The following is a 12,987-nucleotide window of genomic DNA, read 5'->3' as shown; positions in this document are numbered from 1 at the left end:
ACCTAGATCATTCTGACAGAACCAGGCTGGTGAACAACTGCATGTGCTGCTATGCTGGCAGAGCTGAGGGGGCAGTAAATTATGAAGACTGGAAAACAGGAGAAGTAAAATGCAAAGAGAACATGAATCACCTGCAGCCAAACAATGCACCTGGCTGCAATTCAGTAATGGATTAGATCATGGGCTTTTGCTATGCTACTTATCATCACCCAAATTTTGCTGAACTACTGAAAATAAGTTTCTGTATTTGTCCAGCTTCTTGGAAGTTTCCATGAGAGCACAGGACTCAGTAGGTTATCTGCACTGCTAACTGTGGGGAACAAGATGAAACAGCATTTTGGCTTTTTTTTCCAGCTCTGCCTCCATCTCCTGGTTGAAAACAAGGAGTTTACATTTCTCTTTAGTGTTGTGTTGAAAATAGTACTTGGCAAAAGTCTGCACACACTTACAAATAGACTGAACTTCATGAAGGCTGAATACAAAAGGTCCAAGCCAGGTTATATGTACAATAACTGAACTGAAGCCTCCTTCTGTTTGAGCACATTAGCAACAGTCTTCTGGGAGTGGAACCATTGCCAAATGGCTCTCCCAGTGAGTAGCTGGTTTGGATGAGTAGAGCTCAGGGAAGTTGATACCCACTACTGAAAGGAAGCAAGCAGGACAGGACAGAGCAGAGCTGAGAGAAAGGCTGCTGGGGACAGCTGCTCTATAGGCCAGGTAGGGGCTGGCTTTCATAACCAAAATAAAGCAGAGAGCAGGAGAAAAGCCCTTTGTGATGCTCCATGGTGAGCCAGTTGAAAAGCCAGCTCTTTCACCCAGCATGCTCCCCTCACCTGTTTCATCCCTGCTACTCGTACATGGCTCTGGAATTGGAGGCAAGAGCTGGAAAACAAAAAAATACAATCCAAAAATACAGTTTTTGCACATTAAAAATAAAATACTGAAGCCACTGGAGTAGTAAACTGTGGAAACACTCTTCTCATAAAATTCTACCACTTTCACTAAGCCCAGAGAGACTTCCTGTCTGTGAGTGAACTCTTACAGTCCTGTATAAAAGCTCTAAGTGATTATGCTGAGAAAGATTTGGCCCATAAAGGTAACCATGGAGAAGAAAAGATGGGATCAAGCCTATAAAAACCCATAAAGACTAGACTTGATCACATAAGGGAAAATTACTACTTGAAGACTAGGACCAGTATGTGCAGCCAGGCAGGATATGCACCTGCTATAGCTTTGCATAGTTCAATGGGGCTTGTAGAAAGGAGACACTGGCCTTTCTCAGTCTCACAGGCAGTGTAGGGAATAAAGAGAATGTTTTAAAGAACATGAATCACCTTACCACTTCTGGAAGCACCTTCTTTGCAAGATCATGGATGGCTTTGATCACAATACATATAGATGACAGGAGGAATATGACACCCAAGATAACACAAGCTCTGGGAAAAGAGGAAAATAAAAAGAAACGTTAAGAATATATTTGGAGTTGGCAACTCTTCCACTGCTGAAGGATAACACATAATGGAATATTAATAATGAAATTAATAATAAAAAATCATAAGGAGCTAAAGATAGAGACTTGAATTAAAGGAGAGAATGAAAGGAAATGTTCAGTTCCTCTCCAGTTCTTAAAACCTGGCAGACCAGATGATGTTTCAGAGGGAAAGACAAGTATCTTCTGCTCCTGATGATTTATCATAGAGTCCTCTAGAGATGTTTCTCTTTGTCTGTTTGCTTTGCTAGGATCTTGCATTAGAAATAATCAAGGGAATTTCATTTGCTTTACCAAACCAGGACAGATGTTCGGTAAATCTGGTCAGTAGCACAACAAAAGCTGAAACATCTGTTTCCTCCCCAGATCTCCAGGAAAAAAGATTTTAAGTACAGATATTAAAAAAACCCCAGCAGGTTAGGTGCACCACTTTGTAGCTGTCCAAGGCTCTCTCAATACCTATATAAGGATCAGAGTCTCATCAGATTAGGTGCTGTGCAGAATTAGACTGTCCATTCCTGCCCTGCAGAGCTTACAATCCAGTCTTATAAAAAGCAAACAAATAGGTTAATGAAGAGAAGGTAAAGTAATGGAGAATAATTAACAGAGAATAATTACATTTTGTATAGGACACAGGCACAACGAGGCTTACAAAGCACACCCAGAACTTCACAGCAAAAGAGAAAACTCTTGCTTTTGTTCAAACATAGAGACCAATACTACTGTGAGATGGAGTTCCTCTTGCCATGAAATACTACAGGATATAAGGCTCTTATTTTCCTCTACACAAAAAATAATAGCCAGACTATTACAGTATTGATATGTCTATAACTCCATTTTACTAATAGCTCTTCATATAAAATTCTACCATCTGGTGGTTGGCAGCACACGTAACGTTCACATCAAGCTCAGTCTAGAGACTGCAGCTGAACTGGCATTGCCCAGCCTAGGTCAGAAGATGCAGCTGCAGCAGTGACACAAGTGAGTGGCTGGTCACTGTATTCCCCAACACAAGCAACACTAAACCATGCTGTGGACAATTCACATAATCCTGTGGTCCTCAGTTAAGGGGCTGCCCCTACACAGAGGGGTACAGACAACACAGAGGCTAGCATTCTTCCTAATATGCTAGACAAGGTACTCCTCTCAGGTAAGCAAAACTCTGCTACACCTATTTTAAGACAAATGTTTAACTCCTTTGTAGTACATTGCAACACAGTCTTCATTCTTGTTAAACATAACCTCTTGTAAAAAGTAGGCAGAAAAGGCCTGAGACAGGCTGATTAGCTTAGAGTACTTCCCCTAGGCTCAAACACAAAAGCAAAAATCTGGCCTAAAATCTGTGACAGAGGAAAGTCCCAGGATGGATTCTTTGCAATCCTGCAGTGAGAGGCGATCACTAAATGGTAATATAAATGGGAAGAAAGTAAATATCTCAAAAAGAATGAGTAAAATTGAAAATTAGAGGGAATTCCATTTTCCATTGTATATTTGCAAGTAGATCCTTGTTCTGCAATAGACTTTTCTCAGAGATTTGCAGTTTCACTCTATCTGAATGGGTCACTGTTCAGAGATCTTTTTGGAGCCTCTTGACCTACTTTTGTCAAGCTCACAACTTCTCAGTACCACCTTTATGTATTACTTCCATAATATTTAGCACTGACATAACCTAAGAAGTTTATACTGCACAGTCCTTCACAGTAGATTTTGCTGCAATCGTTATTTTATTTTTTGGGATGAGGTACAGAAGCACATACTAAAAGTTCTGCTCGTTTACCTGGGACAAATGCAGGTGTTAGGCAACCTGAACACAGGACTGGTCCACAGAAGTTGGCTGACTTGCCTAAGACCATTTGCTGATCCAGTGACAGGTTGACATAAGATACATAAACTTTATGCAAGAATAATGTTGGCATTTCATCTGAAAGCTGAAATAAAAGCTCTTCTATCATTCCCAGAAGGCTTAAACCACCATGGCCGCAAATCTGTGAGTTGGAAACAATGGCTTAAACTTCCTTATGTCAATTGTTGAATACCAAGAGTATGAGAAAGAGAGTGAAGCATCACCACCTTTCCTTAGCGTACCTTCTATTCCCTGCACACATCTTCTGAGGAAGACAGGCAAACATTTCCTCAGGGCCTGACAGGAGCCTTGCTGGCACAAGTATAGGGTGTCCAGGGAAACAGCCCTGGACGCGGTTCTCACGTATGCTGGGGAGTTTGGGGCTATCTCTGTAAGCTCCCCAACCACCCAAGCCTAACAGCAAATATTTTGCATCTTTGCCTATGCTAGCAGCTAAGTAATGACTTCAGTAATCTTGAGCTGCTTCTCTTATTCCCTAGATCAGTTTTACTCTGTCAAAATAATTCCCGTACACCTACTTAACCAGAAACAGCTAAAAGTAGAAAGAAAAAAAGGAAGATGTTAATAACAGTAACAAGGGTGTTAATAGCAGACAGAAATGCAGTTTGAGGTTTGAGTCAGCATCCAGTCATCATATTTAGCAAGCCTAGCTTCTCCTTTATATGCTGGCTTTTGGAATCCACAGTCCTGCAAAATTCATGTGTAATGGAATAGCACGTAAGTGCAAAAATACATGTTTCTTGTCTTCTTGAGTGTATCAATTTACCTGCAAAACACTAGAACAAAACACTACATAGTGTCTTCTTTCAATCTCATCTGCCAGAAAAACAATTTCTACCTAGACTGCAAATCATGAAAATTCAACTACAAATGTACAAGAAACTTCCAAAAATTAATCTGAAATTTTAACTGTAGAACATAATAAATGAATTGTAATTGGTTATTGCTTTATTTTCAAGCCATTAGACAATGAAAATTTTAACACAAGCCTGCTAACTTCCATCTGCTAACAATTACTCAACTGCTTTGTAACTAAAGAGCATTTCCAACTGCACACAAAGGGTGTTAGTGCCAAGGTTGCTGGCAAATGCAATTTCATTAATAACATTCAATTAAATTAGATGAGCCAACTGCCATTTCTAAACAAGTCAACTCAGAAACCCCCATAAAAATTAACGAAAGAGGAGTTATACAGAAGTGAGGTTTGACAGAAAACCTAGTGAAGATTTTACAGATACCCCTGGCTTGGAATCACCAAACACTTCTCAAGGTCCAGGTCCCCCATAACCACAGTCAGTAATTCAGACACTATGGAGTAACTGGCGGTCCACCTAATGCCCTCATATTCCAGCACAGCTGTATCTTCTTGCTAAGAAATGAGAGTACTCTCTGTCCAGTGACACTCATGATGAACAGATCTCCACATAGCATAGGCCACCAGTATCACTTACTTACACGTCCAGCATCTATTGGAGATTGTGTACTTGTTTTACAGCCATTTGTACATGAGTTAATATCTGCTGAAGATACTTCTTGATGTGTTTTTAATGCAGTATTTCTATCTGAAAATCCAGAGGATAATATAAAGTATAACTCACTGTATTAAAAAAATGAACTCAGCAATTTTGTCAACTTTCCAATAAAACTTTGTCACAGATGAAACATACTGTTAAATCAGTTGTACTGCAGCCTCGGGCGTTGAGACTGAAATTATCTGGACTTTCAAAACTGCCAAAGGCTTCATACAGCTTTCGAGATTCAATTACTGCTGGTTCACTTCTAGTGGAATTCAGAACCTTGCTTATGTCTAAGTCATAAAAACTGAACTCACGCCTCCAATCTAAAGCTTGGATATGAATGTGCTACAACCTGAAAAGTTCCAAAAGACATTCTTCTGAAAGCAGTATTACAACCCATATACAACCCATTTGTATTTATACAACCCTATAAAATATCCATTTTGCATTACACCAGTCCTGTACATTTGCACTCACACCCATCAAAGATCAGTGTAACTGTATTACATGACATACAGCTGCCACCTCATCCTTTCCATAACACATGCCCTCTACACAAGCTCTAATAAACACTGTTCTTCATTTTGATGGCAAATTCTCACAATTCATAAGGAAACCAGAAAATGAAATCCATCACTGTAAGCACTTGATAGTCTTTTCCTTAATCAAAAATCTGTAACTTTGCATAAGCGAATGGCTTTTAAGCAAGTAGCTTTGAAAAGTACCGAGATTCAAGGGTTTCCATCTCCACAAACTGACAATTTTCAAGTTGCTGTTAGTAAGCTAACATTTATTTTCCTCTTTTTATCACAAAACTAATTTCTGAAGAAGAAAACATCCAACTATTCAATTCATTTGCATCTAGCAGACACAGCAAAACAGCCTTCTAATTCATGGATTCATCCTTAATTCTGCCCTACATTTGTAATTATTTGTTAGGATTCTCTACAGATAGTGATAAGACAAAAATTCTGTAATATTTCCGTCACAGAGCTAAAGACAAATCTCATCCAGTTGTCTATGGTGATTAATCTTCAGTGTAATAAGGGAATTTTCCCTTTAGCATGGCTCTTGCCACACTGACTACTCTTTACATGAGTTGACCCATTCCAGCCAAAGGGACGGCTCTTCGTGTAAGCAGGCGTCAGCCTGAAGTCTGCAGATTTAGACTCTCAGCTACTTGTTTTGTAAAGTTTTGTAAAAGACCTGAATAGATAATAAAGTTACAAACACACCCCCAGTGACAAGCTCTGCTCAAAAGAGATCTGGGGTAAGCTGCACAAGGGTCACTAATATAAAATGCCAGTCTATGAAATAGCCACTGTATGAGGCTTCCCTTCATAATTATCATCCCACCATCTTTCTGGCAAATGGAATACAGTGACACAGTACCAACGAGGGTTCATAATGAAGCTCTTGGTAATGACTCCTCTCAAATCAATCTGCTATCATATGCAGCAAAGGTGGTGCAACAAAATTAAGGATTCAGAGTAAATCAGTGATGCATGCAAATACAATCCACAAAGATGTGTTAACCTTCTCTTAGCAGCTCACAGATACAGTTGTTTTGGGACAGTGGAGAGGGAAAGGGGTCTCACGTACTTGGTAGTATGTCTGTTACATCTTGGAACCTATTTTACCATCACACTTCAAGTTCATTAAAATAGTCCCTGAAATGTGATGACACCATGTGGAATAAAACAAAATTGTCAGTAGCAGTCTAATTACTTCCCAGTTTTGTTAACATGATGCACCTAAAGTGCAGTATTAAAAACCTAACCTTCTCGTCAAACGCTGCTCTACTCTCTCACCTTTATTCATTGCTGTATCTCAGATTACTTGACCTTTTTTGATTACATGGGTTAATTGGTTTTCTATTACTTTTACCAGTGTAAAGATCCTCACAGAACCATAGAACAGCCCGGGTTGGAAGGGACCACACAAAATCATCTGGGCCAACCTTTCATGTGAAGGGAGCCTAGATGAGATTATTTAGCACCCTGTCCAAGCGCATCTTGAAAACCTCCTGTGATAAGAACCCTACCACACTCCTGGGGAGGTTGTTCCAGTGACTGATAGTTCACACCATAAAAAAAATATTTCTTCTGTCAAGATTACCAACCTTATCCATTGAAAACATCGCTTACCTTATTAATGGGAAAGCCTGTTAATAATTTCAGCAGAGCTACAGAGATAAATGTGACAAAGAGAACTGTGAGAAAAGTCATTATAAACCACTAGTATTTGTATTAATATTCTTGAGGTAGAAACTATATTCTCACATTTGCAAAGCTGCCATCAAAACAAGCTTCAGTTCCTCATCCACTTCTCTGGCACTTATGACACCATAAAGAAAAGATAATACTCTTAATTACTACATCCAGTTCTGCTACCTTCCAAGAGCTGGTTTACTCTAGTTTATTTTAATTCTGTATTTTTGTGGCTGTTAAGAATCTTACCATAATATATTTTGCTAAGAGAAGTAAGTTTTCCACCACTGAAACAGTGGAACAGTTTGCCCAGAGAGGTTGCAGAGTCTCCATCCTTGGAAGTTTCCAATACCTGACTGGATAAAGCTTTGAGCAACCTCAGCTGATCTCACCACTGACTGCTTTGAGCAGGAGCCTGGGCTAGAGACCTCCTGAGGCCCCTTCCAACCTGATTTATCCTATGATCCTATTAATTTTTATTCACGAAATCTTCATCTCTGCAGGCTCTGTCAAGATCTTTCAGCACTAATGGCTCCTAATTGCCCACAGAAAAGGAAACGTTAAAATCTCTACAGGCTGTTTTTACCAGTGGAGTGCAGAGGTAGTGTTAAAACTATTACTTTGCAAGGAACTGTAACTTATCATTAAAATGAGCTGTAGGCCAATAAGAGCAATATGAGCTCTAAGCCCAGGAGTAATGTGAACTTTTTCAGCAAAGCTGAGCAGATCAGTTTTATGATGGATATAGGATTTAATCTCTGAATAAACTCACTAATGAAACCTCCAGAGTTTAAGAAAAAAATCAAACTATTAAAGTAACTAATTTAATAAAAATTATATATGTGCTAATTCCTGTTTCCCTATGATTTGAAACTATTTTAGTATTAGTGGGTGCCAGAGTGAATATCATGCATGGAATCATTCGGCAAAGTCATATGGTACAACATGGAAGGCAATTGACCAAGAAGTTTTTGCTATGTCAGGAGTTAGGAAAATATTTTTGAGCATACACTATTCATCCACTTTCTAATTCCGTATCTCTCTATACACTTTTCTCTATACATTTCTCTCAATTGTCTTCTGCATCTAGCCACATGACAGGAAACTTTTTGTATCTCTTCACTTTGCTGGTACTCTTGTTTTCATTCTTTCTTCCCATAACCAAATACAAATTACATTCAGTGAATGCTTCTCCATTAGTTACTTAGAGCTTGCAATAATCTGCATCACATTTCTAGATAAGACAGTCAGCCTGTTTAAAAAGAGCTAGGCCTACTTTCATTTAATATTTGTATCATGGCAGCTCTTACAGTCTGAATACAGTAGACAAGTATATAAGTCCAGTCACAGCCAGCCCAAGATTTCTCAAGTGAAGGCAAAAGTGAATGTTGATACTCAAAGGATGAGAATTTGGATGAAAAAGCTGAGTATTTTGGTCACCAACAAACAATTTTGTGCTGGCAAACAAAGGGGTCCTGGGGATGAAAAGGAGCAGGGTAGAGAAAATACAAGAGGACACAAAAAAGTCAGTGGCAAAAGAATATGGAAAGGGGAAAAGTCAGAGGACATTTTGGAGAGAAAGGGCTGAAGGTGTTTGTTCTCATTTGCAGGCGTTTGGGGAGCTAAGGGAGGACTGGGAATGTTGCAGATGTGGGCCCCTCTTTGCTCTCTGTTTGCATGATCTCAGCTGCAATCCATGTCCTTCTAAGATCCACACCTTTTTTTCTTCTCCACAGCTCTCTTCTCCTCCACAGCAGCCTCATTTGCTATCTACACATCCTAATCTGCTCCAACAAATGAGGAAAAGGAGGAATTGAGTGAGGACCACTCCTGCCAGCAAGGAGGAGCATGTAAAGAAGAGGGAGAGGCCCAAGCAGCCTATTTTAAAAAGGGGCGTTAAAGTTACAACACAGCTGTTCACTAACTTTTGTTTCTTGCTACGCATTCTGCAATATTGCTGAGATAATTCGAGCCACATTTTTTATTAAGGTGACATCCCAAACTGTGAAGACTCTAAAATCTGCCTCTTAAACCCATTAAAGGGCTTACTCTATAAAAAACAATTACTAGCCATTGTGACATATTACTGTAATACTCAGGGAAAAGATAAAAGTATCAGCCTGTCTTGAGCTTCCTGCTTCTTTGCCATGCTCTACTGCTAATCTTAAGCTTCTTTGTGTTCAATTAGACAGTTATATTGCTTGCTTATGTTTGCAGTGTAGCTTATCTATTATCAGGTTTAGTTACTGAGGAGGGGCTGGACACCAAACTGTACAGGACTCTTCAGAGTGCTTACACCTACCTGTTGCTGGGTGAAGAGGGCATAGAAACTTTAAAATGCACTTTAAAAGGAACGAAGTGGGCTTACTGTTCATCACACATCTTCCATAACCCACCTCCAACTGCCAGAATCCAGATCAGCACCGTTACAGCTACTCCTTTTTCTCACCATTAAAAATACAAACAAACAAAAACCAACAACAAACACCCCACAGATTACAAAACAAAGAGAATTCAAGTAATATTCCAAATAATAATTGAAAGATGATTTCTCCATTATTATATTTAAAAATACACTGTATTATCACATTGTCTACCCTCTCTTTCCAGATCATAGAAGGGAAATTCTGTTTATAGGAGACTCAGATTAGCTATGCTAGGTATCCATTTCATGTTGAAATTGTTATACAACTTCTAAAACTTTTATTATCCTCAGGAGTTCAACTAGTCATTGCAGAACAGGGTATTTGCTTCCTTTAAAATCATGCAGCTTAACTGGGGCAACAGTACCATAAATAATTTGATTCTCCAGATATTAAATATCTGCCAATAAAAGCTAACAGACATTTCTACAACTCAGAGATTTTGAGAACTCTTATGACCTATTTTCTAGGTCCTGGTCTGCACAGATTGTACGATTGCAGTTATGGTATGGGTGCATCATAACCACCTTCCTGGCTTGTAAAGAGTTGATCAGTGCTCCTAACCTTGTAGCAGGGGATCCGAGATTCTGTCATTTCCATGAAGCTGGAAATTAAAGTCTTTTGAGAATTTCTGTAATACTCATTTTTATGGTGATTATCAGATTCCAGTAGAGAACACCACCATATCCCTGATTTGAGATATAAATATATATATATGTATGTGTGTGAATACTAGGCAATATACACAAATACTGTCTAATCAACAACCAGCGAAGTAAAAGGAAAGGCTTTTGTAAATTAAATAGATTTTGGATTTAGCTCCAGTAAGATCACTGCCAAGTCTACAGATGCCACACTTTTAGAAACAGATTTTAGAATGTATAAATATATACATTTGCTATTTCATATTTAATATAAATTCTACGTGTGAAGATTTTGGGTGTGTGCGTACATAAATGTATGCATACATGCATTTCTGCCTGGATAAGAGCAAAGTTTATGATTGCTTCACTTTTGCCTGAATATGGGATAATAGATTTATGGAGAAAAGGCAATTTAATAAGTCAGCCTAACGAAGCACCTCTAAAACTTTTATCTAGCACTGTACCTGGATGTAGTATTTCAGCTAAATGTTTCAGAAGAAAGAACGGTTTAGAAATTTTCAGTGTGGTTAAAAAGAAACTGTATTTCTCCTCCTGTAAAGCAGATATCCAAGCATAGGTGAACACTTCTTTTGCAAACTCTGCACTTTGCTGTGCTGTGGAGGAGAGAGATGCATGTGCCATGCGAGGGCCAATTCATGGTAGCTGAGAACTAAACAAGAGCTGCAGAGGCAGGTTCTTAGCTATTTGCAGTTTGTAGGCTATCTCCTTGCATTTGACATTTTTCCAGATCACTCAGCTATTCCATTCACTCATCACAAAAGATTTTTTCCTCCAGCCACAGAGGTTTGCCCTGAACTGTGGGTAGGTGTGGATTTTGCCATCTGTGCTTCAAGTCTATTTCGTATGTATGGCATAGATAAAATTATCCACAGTTTTTTCAATGTGACTGATATGTTGGGTCTGAATTGAGAGGATTATTTTCATTCAACACTACCTAAATAGACAGTGCTCATTTAGTTGGGCTAACCAGTACAGCAGAGCCAATCTGCACAGGAAAATTTAAATACTGTACTAATACTGAAAATTAGGGGGTTTTAATTCTGTGACCCAAGAGAGAATATACCCTCCAACCATACCAATCAGTATGTTCTTGCATTTGAATTTTGAGGAGAAGAAAGAAAAGCCAGACCTCGCCTGGCAGCATCAAAGCCATTTCCTCAAATAAAAGGTGATTTCTAATTCTTTTAAGCTTTGGGTGCAAGAATAGGATACGTCACAATCCCCATATTGCATGCCTAAGTGTAATACACATATATTCAGTATAATTTCCATAAGGCTCCTCATGACCAAACCCTGGGGTAAATATTCTCAAGTATTGTCACCTGAACACTAGAGAGAGAAAAAAGGGTTATAATTACTTTGGAAAGAGACATTCGTGCCATCTTAGAGTCTCACCTGCCATCCCATTTTCTCTGTAAGAAGTCTTTATACAAACTCACCAGCCACATTTACCCACACAGAGGTGTCCGCTTCCTTTACCAGCAAAGGTCGCTCTGCAGGAGGCAGCAATGGTGATGGCTCTTTACAGAATCTGCACAGAGCAGTAATAAAGTAATAAAATGCAATTCCCATTAACATCCTCAAAGCAAAAATCACTGGCAGGATGAAAGGCTCTGGAGTGCTCTGGACTAGGCCATAAGCCTATATGACTACAGAGCAAAAGTAGATCTGCAAGTTGAAGAGATAATGTAGTGCAAAGCAGTAAGGTATCATTTCAGGAAGCCATACAGCATTTTTCCCTGGCAACTGAAGAAATATATCATGTACATATCTGATTTCTCCTGTCTTCCAAAAATTAATTGCACCAGAAACTAAAGAGCAGAACAACGTGCCAAAGGAATATTTATCCCTAAGACACTCATGCTGACAAAGGACAGTTCCTTTGGGTATATTCAATTCAGAGTGGGTGTCTACTTACCATACACAGAGTTGTACAGATTATTTTATTACTGCTGTTTACTTAAGTCTAAATTCCAGAGAGAATGTAACTAAGCAACTGGGAAGGGTTTCTAATCACTTGACTAGGCTTCTCCAAAGGTCATATGCCTGAGAAGATGTAAGGTTATAACAGAAAAACTGTTCAAAGCTGTATCCTTCTGCTTAATAAGCTTCCACAAATTCGTGGCAGTATTTGAAACATTAATATGCCTACTTGCTGCACTGTCCATTTACTTGAAGAGGCTACTCAACACAAGGCATACTCTGGAAAAGATAACTAATGGAGAGTACATACCCAGGGGACTATCAAACAACCAAGGAAAGAGATTGGTACACTGGTAATTTTTTAGTCACAGAGTATCCTAAAAAGGCTGTTGATATGCCCCATCAAATGTTTTCACATGTCCTAATTCCTATGTCATATGGTTATCTTGCTGAAAGTTCACTTCTCGTGCATAATGTCCCAGAAAAGGATCAGAACATACTTGTTCCCTTCCTTTCTTTCTTCCTCTCTTCATTACATAACCCTGTGTAATGGAGAACCCACAGACATGGATATCCACATAGCACATGTGTCAAGTTGTCTGAGAACTGAAAGCTCCAGTGAAACACCACCATCTTCTTTCATCATTCAGAAAAAAGATACAGCAATGCTGAGCGCTAATAAACTGAAGAGAAATATACATCTGTGTATACACGTTAGAAATAAGATGTACATCTTTTTCAGCAAGCATAATCAAACATAGGGGTAAGGTAGTGAAGGATGCAAGAGATTTTCTAATTGTTGCATGCTCGTTATGAGTCAGGTTTCCTATTTACTCCACCCCTGAGGAGCAATTAACTGTCTTTCTTAGAGATTGCTTTTAGCTCAAACTAAGTTA

The 12,987-nt window shown here is 39.0% G+C and overlaps 1 protein-coding gene across 1 annotated transcript in view; it reads right to left on the bottom strand.

Annotated features, from left to right (window-relative positions):
• TMEM163 (transmembrane protein 163) overlaps nucleotides 1–12,987 on the bottom strand; it is a 93,522-nt gene that overhangs the window by 20,630 nt on the left and 59,905 nt on the right. Inside the window, exon 5 of the mRNA XM_010192281.1 lies at nucleotides 1,340–1,436. Coding sequence (XP_010190583.1) covers nucleotides 1,340–1,436 — 97 coding nt within the window. The remainder of the gene's footprint in view (nucleotides 1–1,339; nucleotides 1,437–12,987) is intronic.

This window comes from Mesitornis unicolor, unplaced genomic scaffold (genome assembly GCF_000695765.1).
Source record: "Mesitornis unicolor isolate BGI_N332 unplaced genomic scaffold, ASM69576v1 scaffold5729, whole genome shotgun sequence".
In the NCBI taxonomy this organism is placed as follows: Eukaryota; Metazoa; Chordata; class Aves; order Mesitornithiformes; family Mesitornithidae; genus Mesitornis; species Mesitornis unicolor.
Note: the sequence above shows the minus strand (reverse complement) of the source record. Positions and strands in the feature narration are given on the sequence as shown.